The following is a 19,939-nucleotide window of genomic DNA, read 5'->3' as shown; positions in this document are numbered from 1 at the left end:
AAAAACAGACAGCAGCACGACAGTTATGTTGACTTTAGTGTGTCCGCTTATACTCACATCCATTCCAGTTTACAGAACAAACTTCACACCTCCTGATTGTTACAATATAATGGTTCTTAGTAATAAATAGCTATATTTATTTGGTTATACTGGCCACACCCATTTGTTAAAAAAAAATAGATGATTATAATCACCAGCAGTTGATGTTTATGTATGACACACAACTCCAAAAGATAAATAATCACACATTTAAACCCATATGGAATGAATAACAGTGATGTTTAAAAACATAAAGACAAATGTGTTTCGTTTTTAAAAGCATCTCCCTGTTGAAAAAAACAGCATATGCTGGTTAGGTAGGTTTTGATGCTGGTATGCTGGTTTATGCTGGTCCTTTGCTGGTTTTTGCTGGTTTAAGCTGGTCCTTTGCTGGTTTATGCTGGTCCTTTGCTGGTTTAAGATGGTCCTTTGCTGGTTTATGCTGGTTCTTGCCCAGCAATATGACCAACATAAACCAGATAAAATCAGCATCAAAACCTAACCAGCATATGCTGTTTTTTTTCAACAGGGCTGAGCACCATGCCTGCTCAAAATCCAGTGTTACTCAAAGCAACATCGAAGCCTAAATTACGCTTTTTCTGATCCACCTCAGATTCTAGTACCACAGGAAACGGCTGTAATTGCTGTGTAAATGCATTGACGCCACCTCTGAGCAGCATTAAACCGTCTGTGCGAAGATGCAGCTTCAGAAGTGCTTCAGTGCTGCGTTTGCAGTGGAAAGTTGCAAATCTAGTACAATCTAGCAGCCATTTCTGAACTGAAGCTGCTGTTCCAGGTGAACTGAATGCTGCTGTAGCACTAAATCATTATTTTTTTTCAGTTATATGACCTAGATTTGACTCCTATCCTTGCCGGAAAAAACAGCTAAAACCAGTCAAAGCTGGTTTTGGCTGGTTTAAGCTGGAAGTAGCTGGTCTCCCAGTATGCTCAGTTAAGGAAGTGGCCAAAACCCCTTTAAAACCAGCCTGTTGATCAGCTAAAACCAGTCAACCAGTTTAGGCTGTTTTCAGCTGTTTTTTTTCTTTCTTAGCTGGTTATTTTAAGTCTGGTAAAATGAACTCATCACATCCAAAAGCACAAACAGCATTTCCTTTTATTGCTATGATGATTCAGCACATACAGTAGGACATAATGTAGAGTGTGGTCCAGGAGTCTTATATCATCACCCCTGGCTTATTTTACAATAAAGATCAGCTGAACGTACATTATATCCCACTTATGGCTTCTAATACCAAATACATACACACATGGACATGCGATATTGATTTTGTATTAAGTTATTCATAGAGACTGGAGAGAGGCAGAACACAAGCACAGCAGGAAAGAGTTTTCTATGCCGAGCGGTCAAGAGTTGCTAAGGGTGATGGTCGTATTATTCAGAGTTTGCTGAATGCTGTGATTGTTCATTTAGAATCAAGCATTGCAGATGGACATGATATTGAGTAAAAGGAGGAACACTGGATGACTGCAATAATATATATTTATAAATAAATACCCTTATATTCTTAGTACTGTGATAAAGCTCTCAACTTGTGACACAACTTCAAAGCGAAGAATCATGTGTTCAATGTACAAATGCTGAAATCAGTGGACGTTTGAAGACAGAACGATCATAAACACCATCATCGTTCATTTTCTCCCGTTCCACGTCACTTCCGGGTCGGGCGTGTGCGCGCAGGTCTGATCGAGCCCGAACGGTCTTTACTATATATGGGCAAAGCCGAGCCGTCCGCGCGCCGCCGCCTCTTCCGCGTTCAGCGATCAGCCGGTGACAGAAGCGCACAGATCCGGACGGGCCCGATTCAGCCGCGTTCAGTCACACAGCCGCTCATTCATTCGCTCATCGGAGGAGAAATAAAGCAGAGATGTCTTACGAGCTCAGTAAGTTACCAGCCTTTGTCTGTCGGATTCCCGTCAGTGTCTCTCTCTCTGTGTGTGTGTGTGTGTTTGTGTGTTACTGTATGCAGACACGCAGTGAATGTGTTGCTCATTGTTTGTTTGTGTGTGTGTTATCAGTGTATATAGTGGTAGTTGTGCTCCAGCTGGTTGATTTTCATTGTCATGACAGCAGCAGCAGCTCGTGTGTTTACCTGCTCGGTGTGTGTGTGTGTGTGTGTGTGTGTGTGTGTGTGTGTTAATGGCCTGTTTCTCTCCGCTCGGAAACTGTACTGAAGCATATCCATAGTACTTAAACAAATACCAGTATTAATGTCCAGAAGCATTGTGTTGTAATGGAGGTTGTGGTGAATGTGTTTAAAGTGTGTATTTTACCTTATAATGCAGAACTAACCACGTGTTTGTCTCTAAAATCAGCGTTAAGAGTGTAAAACTGATTTGTGATCCAAACATTTATTAGTTCCAGCATCATTATCAGCTTGACACTGTATCAGCCAATGGCAGGCGTTTGAGGCGGGACTCTCAGTTTGACTGACCAATGGGAGACAGGGGTGTGTTTGAAAAATTGTCGTTATTTTTGAGTCACAAAACATTAAAAATAAAAGTAGTTAATTCTGTTTTGTATTCCATAATACACTATTGTATATGATTTATTAATGTTTTGTCCTCAAAAGTGACATGTAGCCTTTAACTTCGACTGATTTACACTGTTGCTCTAAAGTTTTTTTAATGTTTTTAATTTTTTTTTTTTTTTTTTTTTTTTAGAAATTCTTATATGCTCAAAGACTGCATTTACTCGATTAAAATGGAGGAAAATGTAATATTGTGAAATATATTACAGTTTAAAGTAATGGTGTTCTATATTAATATATTTTAAATTTATAAGTTATTTTGTGATTACTGTTATTATCAATGTTGGAAACAGTTGTGCTGCTTAATTTAAAAAGATTTTTTAGGAAAATGTGATTAATTTTTGTAGGATTTTTGATGAATAAAAGGTTAAAAAGAACAGCATTTATTCAAAAGAAATATTTTCTAGCAATATATGTCTTTGCTATCACTTTTTTTTTTATATCAATTTAACACATCCTTGGTGAAAAAAGTATTAATTATAGAATAAATATTTACTGACCCCAAACTTTAAGATGGTAGTTTATATTTTTGTAAAAGATTCAACATTTATTTGTATATTAGAATGATTTCTGAAGGATCATGTGACACTGAAGACTGCAGTAATGATGCTGAAAATTCAGCTTTGATCACAGGAATAAATCACATTTTTAAATTGTTATTTTAAATTGAAATTATATTTCACAAGATTACATTTTTTCTGTATTTATTGATCAAATAAATGCAGTCTTGATGAGCATGGGAAACATCTTTAAAAACCATTGAAAATCTTACTGATCCCAAACTGTTGATCAGCAGTGTATATTTATGCATTTAGCACAGGTTTTAAAGCAAAGCAGCTCCCAAAAGAGGGACAAACATGAATTTATTGGGATGTTTCAAATATTAAGCATTACAAAACCTTTAAACTTGCATATAATGCCTGTATTTAGCATTTACTTTTCCAGTTGGGTCATAATATATTATTAAGAATTCTGAGATGAACTTAGTTTCTTACTTTTCTAAACTGTTTTTGTTTCTTGTGGTTTTTCTTCATGTCAAGTTAACCAAATAGTTTCCAGCATATATGATGGTTAATGTTGTTAAACAAGCACATCTGATGTCTTTTACATTGGGAAAAATGATTGCAAGTTTCTTATTTAAAACAAGAAAGGTTTCTATTATTGTGAATATTTGTCTGTATTGTGCACAGTTTGTTAACACTACTGAAAAATGTTCAAGCAGCTACTTCTTCAGTACTTTTGTCAAAAAATCGAATTCATCTTAAGGAATTTGTCTTAGAATTTATCTTAAGAAGTTTAACCTTTTTCTTGTCCCACAGAGAGCGTGTTCGCCAGCCTTCCTCACATGGAAAGGGGCGTGGCCAAAGTCTTGGGTGGAGACCCCAAAGGGAACAACTTCCTGTACACCAACGGCAAGAGCGTGATCATCAGGAATATTGAGGTGAGATCGGTTCAGTAGCAGATACTGCCGTCTTGAAGGAATATCAAAGATTCAGTGATAACAGCAAAATGTTTTGTAAATTGTTCTCAGTTTGTCAAAACAAGGAGGAATTCTGTTCATCGTAACATATGTATAGTGTAAGTTTGTAAGAGAGCTTTAAAGCAGAAACACAAAGCTTTTTTTTTTTTATCTCTTGTATTTCTAAATTGGGAAGTTGTGATTATAGTGTCAGGTTCAATCACTTGACGCCAAGAGACTTCTACAAGTTTTCTATTAAATTTATGACTGTTCTGTGAATTTAATTGTTATATATTCTATCATAACTGAACAATACTATGGTCATTTGTACATGCAACATGCAAAAAAAAATAATAATTTCATTGATTTCAACACATTTACCATTAATACAGATGCCAAATCCAATGTTTTCTTACAGACATGCCCACAACCTAAAGATAATTCAGTTTCTCGCTCATAATTATAACATTGTGGTGATGCTCATGTGTCTTCAGTGCAAAAATACAATTTTGGCCCTGGGTACCCTAGCAACCACATAGCAACACCTTAGCAACCATCCCTGGTACCCAAGCAACCGCATACCAACACCTTAGCAACCACTCCAGGTACTCTAGTAACCACATAGCAACACCCTAGTAACCACTCAGTACCTTAGCAACCACATGCAACACCTTACCAACTATGTATCTATCTCTGACAATCTGTATTGCCTTCAAAACATTCAACCTTTTAAAACTACTTCAAACTATTTCAGACTGAAATGTTTCTTGCATGCTAGAAACATGTTAACAACATGCTAGTAACATGCTAATCATGCTAGTAACATGTTAATCATCTAATCTATCTAAATAAAGTTGAAAATGTCAAGCTTTTACAGCTGCTTTTTATTATATTATTATTATTATTATTATTCTCATGCTAGCAACAACATCTATGTGATCCATCTATTTAAATGTTCAAACTTAAGGCTTTTACAACTGCTTTAAACTTTCAAGCTAGGCTAAAGTTTGTCTTGCCAAACTGTTTTATTCTAGTTACGACATTGTGGTGGTGTTCACGTGTCTTCGGTGCAAAAATACAATCTTCCTGACATGACAAAATGATAAATAAGAAATGCACATGAGGTGTTTTTGCTTTCCTGAGCTTATATTTAGTTTATGAAGGTGCAGTAAATTTAAATGATTAAATTCTATTGTAGTTGTACAATACTATCATATTTTGTGCATGCAAATTACTTATTGTAAATGCAGTTTTATGAAAAAAAGTTAAATTTTAAGAAATTTACTGTCAATACAGAAGCTGCATCTAGTGTGTTTTCACGCTGACGTGCACTGAACATAAAGAACATTATTAGTTTCCCATTCATAAGCTTGTGAATGCAATCTTTGTGACATGATTCGAGTGTATCATGGCTGATGTGATTCGTGAGTGTTTCTATAAAGTTTACCATGGTCATGAGAGCAGCTGAAGTCAGTGTTTTATATTTTGCAAACTAAGGGATGCCTCAAAGTCAGTCACCTTCAATCTTGCAAAGCATCTGTTTCTCAACAGTTAGTGTTTCTACAGTGTGTCTATTCACGGTGTTTTTACAGTATTGACATTTAAACACTCTCTTCTCCAGAACCCAGCGATCGCAGACATCTACACGGAGCATCCTCATCAGGTTATCGTGGCCAAATACGCTCCCAGTGGATTCTACATCGCGTCCGGCGGTGAGTGCCGCTCCGTCTGAGCTCTGAGATCCGCTCCGTGTGTTTGTGCGCTCCTGGACAGGTTTTTACAGTGCCACCATTTGACTCGCATTTGTGACTGAAAACTACTGCGTGCGACTGGGAAAAATATCTAGGAGCAGATCAGCGTATTTGTGTTTGCGCTGAGGGGAGCTTCAAAGGTTTCTACGTGTTTTTGCAACGTTGTGTAATGTATCGCAGACATATCTCACCAATCCTTTCATAAATAAAGTATAGAGAGAGTGTAGATAAGAGATTGATTGCAGTATAGAGAGCACAGTTGATTATAATAGAGCTTTGTGATATCGCAAACTAAGATGAGTGACAGTTTTCAATAATTTGAAGGGAGTTTGTAAATGAGATATTGATCTAATACAGCAGTTAAATAAACAAGAAGTTGACTTACATTATGTGACTATAACACTATGCCTGATTTTGCTCTATTTCGTCGTCAAAAATAGTCTGAAACAAGTCACAACTGAGCCGCTGCGCATCTCCATTCAAACACAGCTGTGTTTGGTTTATGAATGAACGTGCGTTTTTCAACTAATCTAGTAAAATGATTCAATTTCCCATTCATAAAGACACTCACTTGCTTTATTCCTAAATGAACCATCTGTTTAAACTAATCAAACGAATGAATGATTCAGTAATTAAATGTGTTTTGCTGCCACCTGCTGGCAGATCTTTTCAGTTTTTAAAATCTTCCAGTTTTCTGTATTTAAAGTGTTATTTTAAACATTAATCTCAACATGAATTTGATTGCACTCATGCCACCTCTGAGCCTCATTAAACATGAAAATGTGAAAACAAAATTCCCTTTTAATTACTTCGAGTCAAATATCACACCGTAACGGAAGGGCTATTTTTTTTGATTATTGTTTAGAATGTGCTCCTGAATTTTGTTGTGGTCCTAACATGAAAAGTAAGCATAGAGCCCTGCTTGAGCGTGTCTGTTTCTCCGCAGATGTGTCGGGGAAGATCCGTATCTGGGACACGACGCAGAAGGAGCACCTGCTGAAGTACGAGTACCAGCCCTTCGGAGGAAAGATCAAGGACATCGCCTGGACCGAAGACAGCAAGAGGGTGGCCGTGGTGGGGGAGGGCCGAGAGAAGTGAGTGACAGCCGCAGGCCACGCCCCCAGGTGTTCAAACCCAGTGCTCACGCTGTCCCGTGTGTGTTCGCACAGGTTCGGCGCCGTGTTCCTCTGGGATTCGGGTTCGTCTGTGGGAGAGATCCTGGGTCACAGTAAGGTCATCAACAGCGTGGACATCAAACAGACGCGGCCGTATCGTCTGGTGACCGGCAGCGACGACAACTGCACCACCTTCCTGGAGGGACCGCCCTTCAAGTTCAAATGCACCATTAGTGTAAGTGCATGCGTTTCTTTACATTACTCCAAGTATACATGGGTTTAGATGCAAACACTAGTTTCCAATTATGTATGATTCCTCCTCCTTTAGTGTTTGCACTGTTTCTCTCTAGAAGTTATGAGCAATAAAATGTCTGCTCTCTTTTAAACTAGAGTTGCGTAAATCACAGCTGTGTGTTGTTCTTGCATCACTAGTAGTTTGCTGTTATGTTTTCGACTATGTAAAAGCAGCCCGAGAACAATTTGCTAATTAGCTAAAAAATGCATAAGATGTCCACATCAAAAGAAATGTACAAAAGTGATTTTGTGGTGATGTAAAGCACATTAAATGTAAGTAAAGTGTCTACTTTTAAGATTTTGGACAAATGTCTAAATTTTGTTTAAATAGCCTAATGTTAGATTCAAAATTCAAACAACATGCTTATTCTGACGTGTGCGTATTAAAATATATAAAAGAATAAGGGAGTGTATTACATTTGATTGTGTTTGAAATTAATAAAAATTCTTACTGACAAATGGGCAAAACCTAGGATAGTGGCACATTTTTAAAAACGTAGAATTACAACTAATTAGTATTTGGGGTGAAGTGATTAGTCTTTTAATATGTCATAAATATGCCTGACAAGATTGACACTGAATGACATTTTAGTGGGTGTCTTCTGTAAATTAGGGGAAAATGTATGATATTTATTTTTTGCTCAGAAAACCAAAAACAAAAATGCAATTAAATCAAACAGATTTTTTTTTTTTTTTTTTTTTGGAAAAACAACAATTTAAAGCAGAATTACACTTATTATGCATACCCATATACATAACAAGTATGCTTTAGGCCAGGGTTTGTAAATTATTATTTATTTATTTATTGTTAACGTTTTTACCAACAGCTAAACAGTTGATCGTAATATTTAGGGTTGCAAAGAGGCAGCATATGTCCGGAAAGCTTTCGAAAAGTTTCTGAAAGTTACTCAAATTTTCTGAAAGTTTCCAAAAAATATCATGGAAAGTTTTCGAATTTACCCGAAATTTTCCACCCCTTTTGCAACCAATTAAAAATCTTTTACTACAAGTTACAGTACTGCCGTTTTCAATTCTTTGCTTTCAAATGTTCAAACCCACAAGCTTTTGTTTTAGTGTAATGCTGCTGAAATGCTGTAAACCTCTGTCCACAAAAATGCTGCAAATATGTAAATAAAGTGAGTCTAGCGCTCATAAATACACATTGTATCATCATTGAACGTGTATCATAATGACTCAATAACAGCTACTGCAGCCTACAGCACCCTAGCAACCACACAACCGTGCCCTAGCAACCCAGCAGAGCGCTGCTGTAGATCCGATGTGTTTATTTGGATGAGCCGCTCCTATCCTGAGCGATGGCTATCTGATGTCTGTCCTCAGAGCAGCAGCTCATTTCCTCCATCAGCTGCTCTTACATCATTGTTCATTCAAAGCTCAAAGTCAGTGTTTTGGTGTGTTTGTGTGTGCAGGATCACAGCCGCTTCGTCAACTGTGTGCGGTTTTCTCCGGATGGGAATCGTTACGTGTCAGCCGGAGCAGACGGACAGGTGAGACCTTCATCCTGATCATTTAACAGATTCAGTTTGGTAAACCATGTACTTGTGATTTATTTAATAGGTTGAGAAAGACAACCTACTGATTTATTATTATTCTTCTGGGACTACATTTCTGCACGCTAGTCCTCCTAGAGCTTTCAAAACTCAGCTTCCCTTCTATCAACTATTTCTAATCACTTCAAACATCCATTCTATCTAATATTTCTAACGTTTCGTCACGTTTCGGCGCGTGGAAATGTCCCCACAACAACAGACCGGAGTAAAAGTCAGTCATTGAAGTAACCAGCACTGAGAGAACAAGCATTAAGTCAGGAATTTGTTCGCGAATGTTGTGTATAACGACAATGTTTCTCTTTCTGATTATAAACTGTTTTTGAAATGTAAAAGCATCAGTTGAGTTTGTTTGAGCTTCAGGTTGACTCTTGTGTCTCCTGTTCAGATTTTCCTGTACGACGGTAAAACTGGAGACAAGGTGGCGTCTCTGGGAGGAGAGAAGGCTCATGATGGAGGCATTTACGCTGTGAGTGTTCTTCAGTGTGATGATGATGATGATGATGATGATGGTGATGATGATGGTGTTCCTCTTCCTCAGGTCAGCTGGAGTCCTGACAGCACGCAGCTGATCTCAGCGTCGGGCGATAAGACGGTCAAACTGTGGGACGTGGGCAGCGGGACGGCCGTCACCACCTTTAACCTGGGCTCAGACGTTCTGGACCAGCAGCTGGGCTGCTTATGGCAGAAGAACCACCTGCTCAGCATCTCTCTGTCCGGATACATCAACTACCTGGACAAGAACAACCCCGACCGGCCGCTGCGCACCATCAAGGTGAGACGGACGTCTGCCGGCGCTCTTAGATCACACTGCAAAAGATGCTTTTCTTATTTAGACTTTTTAGTCTTGTTTCCAGCCAAAATATCTACAAATTCTTAAAATAAGAAGGATTTTCCTAGAAGAGTAAAAATGATTCGTTTTCAGAAAAAACAAGTCAAAATTAAGTGAGTTTTTGCAGAGTCAGAAAAATATTCTTGTTTTCTGTTTGAAAAATGTGACCCTGGACCACAAAACCAGTCATAAGGTTAAATTTTACCAAACTGAGATGTATACATCATATGGAAGATCAGTAAATAAGCTTTCTATTGCTGTATGGTTTGTTAGGATAGGACAATATTTGGCCGAGATACATCTATTTGAAAATCTGGAATCTAAGGGTGCAAAAAAAATCTAAATACTGAGAAAATCACCTTTAAAGTTGTCCAAATTAAGTTCTTAACAATGCATATTACTAATCAAAAATTACATTTTGATATATTTATAGTAGGAATTTTACACAAAATCTTCATGGAACATGATCTTTACTTCATGTCCTAATGATTTTTAGCATAAAAGAAAAATCTATAATTTTGACCCATACAATGTATTTTTGGCTATTGCTACAAACATACCCCAGCAACTTAAGACTGGTTTTGTGGTCCAGGGTCACATAAGATTATTTTTCTTACCCCATTGGCAGATTATTTTGCTTGTTTTAGGCAAAAACACACTTAATTTTGACTTGTTTTTTTTTTCTGAAAACTAATCATTTTTACTTGTCTAGAAAATCCTTCTTGAGTTAAAGGGGTCATCGGATGCACATTTTCCACAAGTTCATATGATTCTTTAAGGTTTTAATGAAAAGTCTCTAATATACTAGTAGTGTAAAAAACACCCTTTTACCTTGTCAAAATCAGCTCTGCAAAATTTCAGCTCATTTTAGGACATGGCCCCTTTAAATGCCACTGAGCTCTGCTAACCCCGCCCCCCTCTCTGGGATTATGTTTACTTTAGCCGTTTATCGGCGAAACTTGCCAACAAGCACATTATTAAGAGGCCATTTGCAAAGATGCATAAAAAACCCTTCTACTTACTTCTGCTGTGGGTGAAACTGCATCAGGAATGATTCACACGAACACAGACGCATATGTAGATCGGGATCAGCACTTTCCATTTAAAAACGAAAGTAACGTTAAACCTCGGCCTCTTCAGCGGCTCAGATTGTGTTCATGATTACATCCAACAACAGAACACCTCAATCGCTCATTTAGAGTCTTCCTCTGCTCCTGAGTCACACAATGGAGATCAGAGTCGGACTGTTTCAGCTCGATGAGGGCGGGGCTAAGGTAAGACGCTCCTGTCAATCAACTGTGTTTCGTCTCAACAACAAGAAGCTGAGAATGAGCTGATTTTAAAAGGGGATATTACTTTTAAAGAATAAACTAATACCACTGGGTGTATTTTTATCATTGTAGGGTGGTTGTGTTCACAAACTACCAACACACATTAATGTTCAAACAACACGGAAAGTTAGTTTTGCATCTGATGACCCCTTTAAGAATTTTTAGATGTTTTGGCTGGAAACAAGACTAAAAATCTAAGTAAGAAGATCAGCTGCGTAACGCTGTTATTACTGTGTGTTTGTCAGGGTCACACCAAATCCATCCAGTGCCTGACGGTCCATAAGGCGGGCGGCCGATCCAGCATCTACTCAGCCAGCCACGACGGACACATTAATATCCTTCAGTCCGTGAGGAAGATGATGTTATTGAATATGTCACTCACTCTGCAAAAAAACAACACCTAGAGTGCAGTTAAAATAACAGCACAGGCAGTGTTTTAGGATAAAAATGAGCATTTAATTAAAAAAAAAAAAATCATTAACAGTCTCTCAGAATATTAAGGTGTAAAAGCACTCAAGCTGCATGAAATTGTAAATGCATTTCAATGCCACATCAGATGCAGCTTCTGTGGCACAAAGATGGATATTTGATAGGGATTTCAGTTTCCATTTATTGGGAACAGCTTATTTCAACTGAAGTAAAAATTTGACATAAGATGATACGCATGTCTAAAAATGATGGTATAAAAGTAGGAATCACCTGGAAATCAGTTTTGGGTGGCATATGTAATGTTTCTTAAGTTGAACTGACCAGCAAACACAACACGCATTTATTGAGTCTGCTGTTCATGAGATGCTGAAACAAGCACAAACACACACTTACTGTCTAATTATTGTTAGTGACAAAATCCCAGAATGCCTCAGAGTAGGGGTGTGCGATATTGACAAATGATATTGAGAGATATTCTGGGGTTTTTATCGATAACAATAACTAGACAGTATTTTGCTGAGTGTGTTTTTCAGGATTCCCATGGGTCCTTCAAATCCTTGAAAGTTTGTGAATTTAAAAAAATAATAATAATAATAATAATTCAAGGCACTGGAAAGTTCTTGAAAATGAACATGCGTGGATACAGGTCCTTAAAAGTGCTTGAATGGTAATTTTTACCTTTATAAAGCCATTTTTTTTAACAGTGTGTATCACCTTTTTGAATTAAATTAAGTTTAATCCGCAATAAGACTTTGAGGCCAGTTTCACAGACAGGGTTTAGACTAAGCCAGGATTAGGCCACAGTTCAATTAGGACATCCAAGTAATTTGTATAAATGTACTTAGAAAAAAAAACATTACTGGTGTGCACTGTTAATAAGATTGAACCAAATCATTTAAACACTTGATTTATTCAATGCAAAACAGTCCTGTGGCTGTGTTTAAAAAAAATTGGAATGATGTTTGTTGTCAAAATTGAGCAAAAACAGGCAATATGCCGTCTTGATTAACATCTTTTTTATTGAACTGTTGTATAAAATCAATATTACATTTATAACCATATGGATTTTTGAAGAAAAAAACAGCACTCTTCGTGGGATATTGATTAACTATATGAAATTATATAAATATACACATTTTCTGCCCTTACAGTGCCTTGCAAAAGTATTCATACCCCTTCATTTTTTTCACGTAGTGTTGCAGCATTATGTTAAACTACTTTAAATTAGTTTTTCTCCACATCAGTTTACACTCCATACACCATAATAATGACAAAGCAAAAACCAGATTTGCACATTTTACAAATGTATTCAAAATCAAACACTGAAGTAAGTAGATTGCATAAGTATTCATCCCCTTAACTCAGTCCATAGTTGAAGCAGCTTTACAGCCTCAAGTGTTTTTGGGTCTGATGTGAGCATCTTTGCACATCTGCATTTGGCAATTATCTGCCATTCTTTGCCTCACCTTTTCACCTCTCCATCTCTGTCAGCTTGGACATTTTCTAGAGTCCTAGTTGTTCCAATCGTCTTCCATTATGGAGAATGCTTCTGTCAACCTTCAATGCAGCAGATTTGTTTCTGAACTCTTCTCTAGATCATGGCCTTAACGCAAGTCTGTCACTGAGCTCTACAGGCAGTTATCTTGGTTTTTGCTCTGATCTGCATTTTCAGCTGTTAGACCTTTTCTGAGAGGTGTGTGTCTTTCTAAATCAGACTCATTCAAATGAATTTGCCACAGTTTAACTCCACTCCAAGTGTAGGAACATCTAGAAGCAATATGATGCTCCTGAGATACATTTCCAGTGTCCCAGAAAAGGGTATGAATACTTATGCAACGGGATCTTTTCAGTTTTTTTTATTTTTAATAAATTTGCACAAATGTTAAAAAAAAAATTTTTTTTTGCTTTGCCATTATGGAGTAGGGAGTGTAGATTGATGTGGGAAAAAAGTAATGTAAAGTAGTTTAACATAAGGCAGCAACATAACAAAATGTGTAGTGTAGTCTAACCTTCTAGTCTAGTGCACTTTGTAGGTGTAGGTCATATACTTGATAATGCAATTGTAGTTTATACGATATATATATCACACAGATGTGGTTAGTGCTGAGTGTGTCTGTCCTTGACCTGATCCGCACATTACTGGGATTCTGAGAGCGGCGAGAACGACGAGTTTCTGGGTAAAGGACACTCGAACCTGGTGTCCAGGATGGCGGTGGACGATTCGGGCCGTCTGGTGACCTGCAGTATGGACGACACCGTCCGCTACACCGACCTCAGCAAGAAAGAGTACAGGTGAGCCAAACACACACACATACAGCAGCACACCTGAGACTGAACACCTGCTGAAGCTCACCTCTCTCTCTCTCTCTCTCTCTCTCTCTCTCTCTCTCTCTCTCTCTCTCTCTCTCTCTCTCTCTCTCTCTCTCTCTCTCTCTCTCTCTCTCTCTCCTCTCTCTCTCTCTCTCTCTCTCTCTCTCTCTCTCTCTCTCTCTCTCTCTCTCTCTCTCTCTCTCTCTCTCTCTCTCCCTCTCTCCCTCTCTCTCTCTCTCTCTCTCTCTCTCTCTCTCTCTCTCTCTCTCTCTCTCTCTCTCTCTCTCTCTCTCTCTCTCTCTCTCTCTCTCTCTCTCTCTCTCTCTCTCTCTCTCTCTCTCTCTCTCTCTCTCTCTCTCTCTCTCTCTCTCTCAGTGCGTCTGATATGGTGAAGATGGACATGCAGCCCAGGTGTGTCAGTGTGGGTCCAGGAGGTCTCGCTGTCACCGTGTGTATCGGACAGGTACAGAAACACACTCTCTCTCTTACACACACATGAAGCCCAACAATAACAAAAAAAGTACTAAAATCTGTGGCCAGCTGCAAAAAACAGCTTGTTCTGTTCACTGCTGCTCAAAGTTTAAGATCACTAAGATTTTTAATGTTTTTAAAGATGTCTTTTCTGCTCATCAAGGCTGCATTTATTTAAGAAAAATACAGAAAAAAAAGTTTAATATTGTGAAATAATGGTTTTCAATTTGAATATATTTATTTTTTTGTCAGGCAAAGCTGAATTTTCAGCATCATTACTGCAGTCTTCAGTGTCACATGATCCTCTGGAAATCATTCTAATATGTTTTTTTAATTTGATTCATTATCAGTGTTAAAAACAGTTGTGCTTCTTAATTTTATGAAATGTGTGATATATTTTTCCGGATTCTTTGATGAATAAAACATTAAAAAGAACAGTATTTATTTAAAACAGAAATCTTTTATAACCGTATAAACAACTGTTCAAAGTTTGGGGTCAGTAAAATGTTTCTTTTTGTCTTTGTTTGAAGGAAATGAATACTTTTATTCAGCAAGGATGTGTTAAATTGATACAAAGTGATGGCAAAGACTTGAATTGTTAGAAAAGGTTATTATTTTGAATAAATGTTGTTCAACGTTTTATTTGTCAAAGAATCCTGAAAAAAGTATCACAGGCTCCAAAACAATATTAAGCAGCACAACTGTTTCCAACATTGATAATAAATCAGTATATTATGATTTCTGAAGGATCATGTGACGCTGAAGACTGCGGTAATGATGCTGAAAACTCAGCTTTGATCACAGGAATAAATTCTATCTTAAAGTATATTAAAATAGAAAACCACTATTTTAAATTGCAATAATATTTCATAATATTAGTTTTTTCTGTATTTTTAATCAAATAAACATTAAGCAGGAAAGAATTCTTCAAAATCTTAGTGATCCCAAACTTGATTGACAGTGTATGTATGCAGATGTTCTGGAAGTGAACAACTTTAATGTCAAACACAGAAGGGAGGTGAATTGTTTCTAATTGACCATAATTGATGATAAAGGTTAAGGGTTATTCAGATGCTGCAGTGTGACTGTGTGCAGTACTGAAGGTGTGTTTTGTGCAGCTGGTGCTGCTGAAGGACAAGAAGAAGCTTTTCACGCTGGACTCTCTGGGATACGAGCCTGAATCTGTAGCCGTTCATCCTGGAGGCGTGACTGTGGCTGTGGGCGGAGCTGTGAGTAACCAATCAGGCCTTGACTATTAGCATAATCACTGAAAGATCTCAGACTGATGCTGAGCTGCTGTGTGTCTGCAGGATGGGAAGGTGCATCTGTACTCGGTTCAGGGAAACACTCTGAAGGATGATGGGAAGGTGCTGGATGTGCAGGGACCCGTGACGGACATGTCTTACTCTCAGGATGGAGCGTTTCTGGCCGTGACGGACGAGAAGAAGGTGGTCACTGTGTTTACTGTCGCTGATGGATACAAGGTAAACTCCTTTCACTCAGATATTCATGAATGCCTTTGACTTTGACCAGTCATAAACCAGAGGATCATAACAAACCAATCATTTAGTTCAGCAGTTCTCTGGTTCTGTTTTCAAAGCTTTTCGTAATTTATATAAACTAGCAGTGTCCAGAAAATTAAAATAAGTTACTAAAATAGTTATAGTTCAAATTAAAATCATATATTTCATGATTCCATAAGTTTTAACAACTGAGTGTTCTTCAGGGTTCCTGCTCCTTTTAAACCTTTAAATGTTAAAAAAAAAATTCCTTTTGTGTAGTTATCTGGCTTTACTATCAAATATATTAATGATAAAAGTGTCAGATTTTATTAATTTACATAATATTTCCAGTGGACGGGCTTTTTTGGTTTTGTTTTGTTTTTTTTATCTTAATGTGTGATCTAAAAAAATGTTATTCTTTATTTATTTATTTTTTTAAATAACCCATGATTTTAGCCGTTTTACTATTATTATTATTATTATTATTATTTATTTATTTATTTATTTATTTTTTTTTTTTTTTTACTCACAGTTTTTATCTAAGCTCAGCATAACTATAAAAAAAGTCTATTATTAATTACATTCATTAATTGCAAAAGTGATTATTGTGCTTTAGGATTACATTGATTTCCATGTCTTCCTGATTTACTGGATAAGGATCTTAAAATAGAATGAATTTGCATAACTAGAAAAATGCATATTCATTACAAAAATGTCAGTGGCATTTTAATATCTTGTTCATTTTGTCCAGTCATCCAAGATTTGATGGATGTAAATATTTTAAAAAGTAAATATTTTTAACTCTCAGTTCCTACCTAGTACATTTTTTTTTTTTTTTTTTTTTTTTTTATCATGGCATATCTAGTAAAATGTATATTTATTTTGAAATTGCCTTTAAAGTTTTATTAGTTTACATGCTTTTTTCCATTTGTTTCTGAAATACAGATTTACTTTTTAAAACACATTTTTTTGTTTTTCTATCTGATTTCTTTTCTATCTTGCATTATTGACATTTTATTTTATTATTTTAATACTGTAAGGTTGCTTTGACACAACTTGTAATGTAAAAAGCGCTGTATAAATAATCTTGACTTGACTTGATTCAAATATTTCATATTTTATCTGAGCATAACTAGAAATATTCCCATGACATTTTGGGGGTTTTATTAAGTATCCAGACTTTTCCAGTTCTAAAAAATTCACTTTTAAATTTTGAATTCCTCTCATATCCTGTTTTTTTCAAGAGTGCGTGAATCCTTGTTCTTAAAAATGATTCTTAAGAAGTTCTTACAAATAAACATCTGAATTCATGGTAGTTTGAGCTGATTCTAATGTCTGTTGTGTGTTTGTACGGCGGTGTGTAACTGAATGCTTGTGTTTCAGGAGAAGAACGAGTTCTACGGTCATCATGCGAAGGTGGTCTGTCTGTCCTGGTCACCTGATAATGAGCACTTCGCCACCGGCGGGATGGACATGATGGTGTACGTGTGGACCGTCAGCGATCCCGACAAGAGGATCAAGATACCAGGTAAGGAGCACCAGCGTCTCAGCAGCGTCTCAGATGATCTTCAGCAGTGTTGGGAAAGTAATGCATTACAATATTGAGTTACTCCCTAAAAAAGTAACTAATTACGTTACTTAGCTACTTTTTATGGAAAGTAATGCGTTACGGTACTTTGTGTTACTTTTTAAATCTGGGCAGGGCTTGCTTGTTTGTTTTTAATTAAAAAAGTTGTATTTTTGTCAAATGTAAAAGCCTTTTCACACCAAATGCCTCAGGTTTAGAGAAAAGTAAATTGTGGTCTGTACAGTAGACTGCAGAAGAACAAATGTCAACTCTTCAGCAATAAAAAAAAAAGGAAAAGAAATGTTAGATTATCTTGAGTAATTTCTGTTTATAATCAGTGTTGAGGGTAACGCACTACAAGTAACGCAAGTTACATAATAATATTACTTTTTCCAAGTAACTAGTAAAGTAACATTACTTTTTAATTGACAAGAAAATATCTGAGTTACTTTTTCCCCCATTTATTGATTAAAAGCTCTCCTGTCCTCATGTTGAGAGAAATTGTAAGATGTTCCTTTAGTTCTAGAATAAATGTGAACATGCATTAATTCATCTCACTCACTAAAAAACAGATACAGTGTTCCTCAAAATGAATAAAAACCTGCAATAATTAAATATGTTAAATAATACAAATATCCTTTATGTATTTAATCCCATTTTATTAACCGATGTCTTTGCTGCCAACCTTCGATGATCCAATTCATCCATACTAAGCAGAAATGACTCAAGATAATCTAATATTTGTTTTCTTTTTTTTATTGCTGAAGAGTTGACATTTGTTCTTCTGCGGTCTACTGTACAGACGGAGATTTACTTTTCTCTAAGCCTGAGGCTTTTGGTGTGAAGAGGCTTTTATATTTGACAAAAATACAGCTTTTTATATTAAAAACAAACAAGCAAGCCCTGCCCAGATTTAAAAAGTAACGCTAAAGTAACGTAACGCATTACTTTCCATAAAAAGTAACTAAGTAACATGATTAGTTACTTTTTTAGGGAGTAACTCAATATTGTAACGCATTACTTTAAAAAGTAACTTTCCCCAACACTATGTTATTAGTATGGATGAATCGGATCATCGAAGGTCGGCAGCAAAGACATCGGTTAATAAAATGGGATTAAACACATAAAGGATATTTGTATTATTGAACATATTTGCAGATTTTTATTGATTTTGAAGAATACTGTATCTGTTTTTTTTTAGTGAGTGAGATGAATTAATGCATGTTCACACTTATTCTAGAACTAAAGTAACATCTTACTCACAATTTCTCTCAACATGAGGACAGGAGAGCTTTTAATCAATAAACGGAGGAAAAAGTAACTGGCGTTACTTATTTGAAAAAGTAACTCAGATATTTTCTTGTCAATTAAAGAGTAATGCATTACTTTACTAGTTACTAGTTAAAAGTAACATTATTACGTCACTTGCGTTACTTGTAAAGCGTCACCCCCAGCACTGATCTTTAGATGAGAACAGGTCCTGATCTGTGCCTGTGTTTGTGTGTTTTAGACTCTCATCGGCTGCATCATGTGAGCGGTGTGGCGTGGCTGAACCCAAACACTCTGGTCACGACGTCTCACGACGCCTCCGTCAAACAGTGGACTCTGAAAATCTAAACTCTGGCCCTCGCTCTCGCTGTCTTTCTGTCGCTCTTCCTCTATTTTTCTGTCGTTAGATCACCGCTGCCCTCGGTTCACTCCGCTGGAAACCAGCTGAAGAACAAACAACATCATCATGCCTTTGATATCGCCGCGCGGATAGACAGACATCAAGCACTTGACCAACACACACACACACACTCACACACACACTCACACACATATATACGTGACATTCCAGACGCAGGGGTCAGAGTTCACGAGGTGTTCCTGAGTCCTGATTGGCCGTGAACTACTCTTCCTTTCTTGAGGAGGGACGTTAGGGAGCAATAATCATCAGAAACCAATCGCAGACCTGTGTGAGTGTGTGTGTGTGTGTGTGTGTGTGTGTGTGTGTGTGTGTGTGTGTGTGTGTGTGTGTGTGAGTGTGTGAGACAGTATTGCTCTCTTCTAACCCTCACGTGATGTTTATTTACTGTTCTGATTGGATGTCTCTGATTCGTTTTTCATTGGGTGGATGTGATTCATAATTATATTAATAATGATAATAAAACACTTTTTATGCACTTTCTGGTTCAGTTTGTTTCACTACTGGTTCACAAACACGGGTGAATGGTATTCCTGCTCAGAATTTTTGTCTTTATTTTTCCAATACAGTTCTTAAATCAAGATACATTTACTTGAAAAGTTTATCAAAATGCAATGAGTTTTTGCTTAAAACAAGTACAAATATCTGCTAATGGGTTCAAAAATAAACTATTCAAATGGAAACAATTATTTGTCTAATTAAATTGGCAGATTTGGATTAAACACTACTTTATTATTATTATTATTATTATTATTATTATTATTATTTGTATTACTATTATTAGTGACAACAGTATTCCAGTATGTATTTTGACTTTATTCTAGTAATATTTCAACTTCATTCTCATAATATTTTGACTTCATTTTTTCGACTTTATTGTTGTAGTATTTTGACTTTATTCTCATATTTCAACTTTATTTTGGTAGTTTTTCAGCTTTATTCTCGTAAAATTTCGACTTTATTTTTCAACTTTATTATTGTAATATTTTGACTTTTCTCGTAGTATTTCAACTTAATTCTCGTAATTTTTCAAAT

General features: G+C 36.6%; 1 protein-coding gene across 1 annotated transcript; it reads left to right on the top strand.

Annotated features, from left to right (window-relative positions):
- The first annotated feature begins 1,782 nt into the window (after nucleotides 1-1,782).
- Nucleotides 1,783-19,382, top strand: wdr1 (WD repeat domain 1). The gene is made up of 15 exons (XM_073820345.1): nucleotides 1,783-1,941; nucleotides 3,908-4,029; nucleotides 5,669-5,759; nucleotides 6,745-6,892; nucleotides 6,968-7,148; nucleotides 8,638-8,715; nucleotides 9,164-9,244; nucleotides 9,317-9,550; nucleotides 11,184-11,273; nucleotides 13,505-13,659; nucleotides 14,053-14,140; nucleotides 15,267-15,377; nucleotides 15,459-15,632; nucleotides 17,034-17,178; nucleotides 18,728-19,382. Exons 1-15 carry the CDS (start codon nucleotides 1,926-1,928, stop codon nucleotides 18,832-18,834), a joined length of 1,821 nt encoding a protein of 606 aa, XP_073676446.1. The 5' UTR covers nucleotides 1,783-1,925; the 3' UTR covers nucleotides 18,835-19,382.
- Nucleotides 19,383-19,939: the final 557 nt, after the last annotated feature.

The sequence above is a fragment of the Garra rufa genome, chromosome 16, assembly GCF_049309525.1.
Source record: "Garra rufa chromosome 16, GarRuf1.0, whole genome shotgun sequence".
NCBI classification, from domain to species: Eukaryota; Metazoa; Chordata; class Actinopteri; order Cypriniformes; family Cyprinidae; genus Garra; species Garra rufa.
The sequence above is the reverse complement of the archived record's forward strand: the minus strand, read 5'-3'. Positions and strand labels throughout refer to the sequence as shown.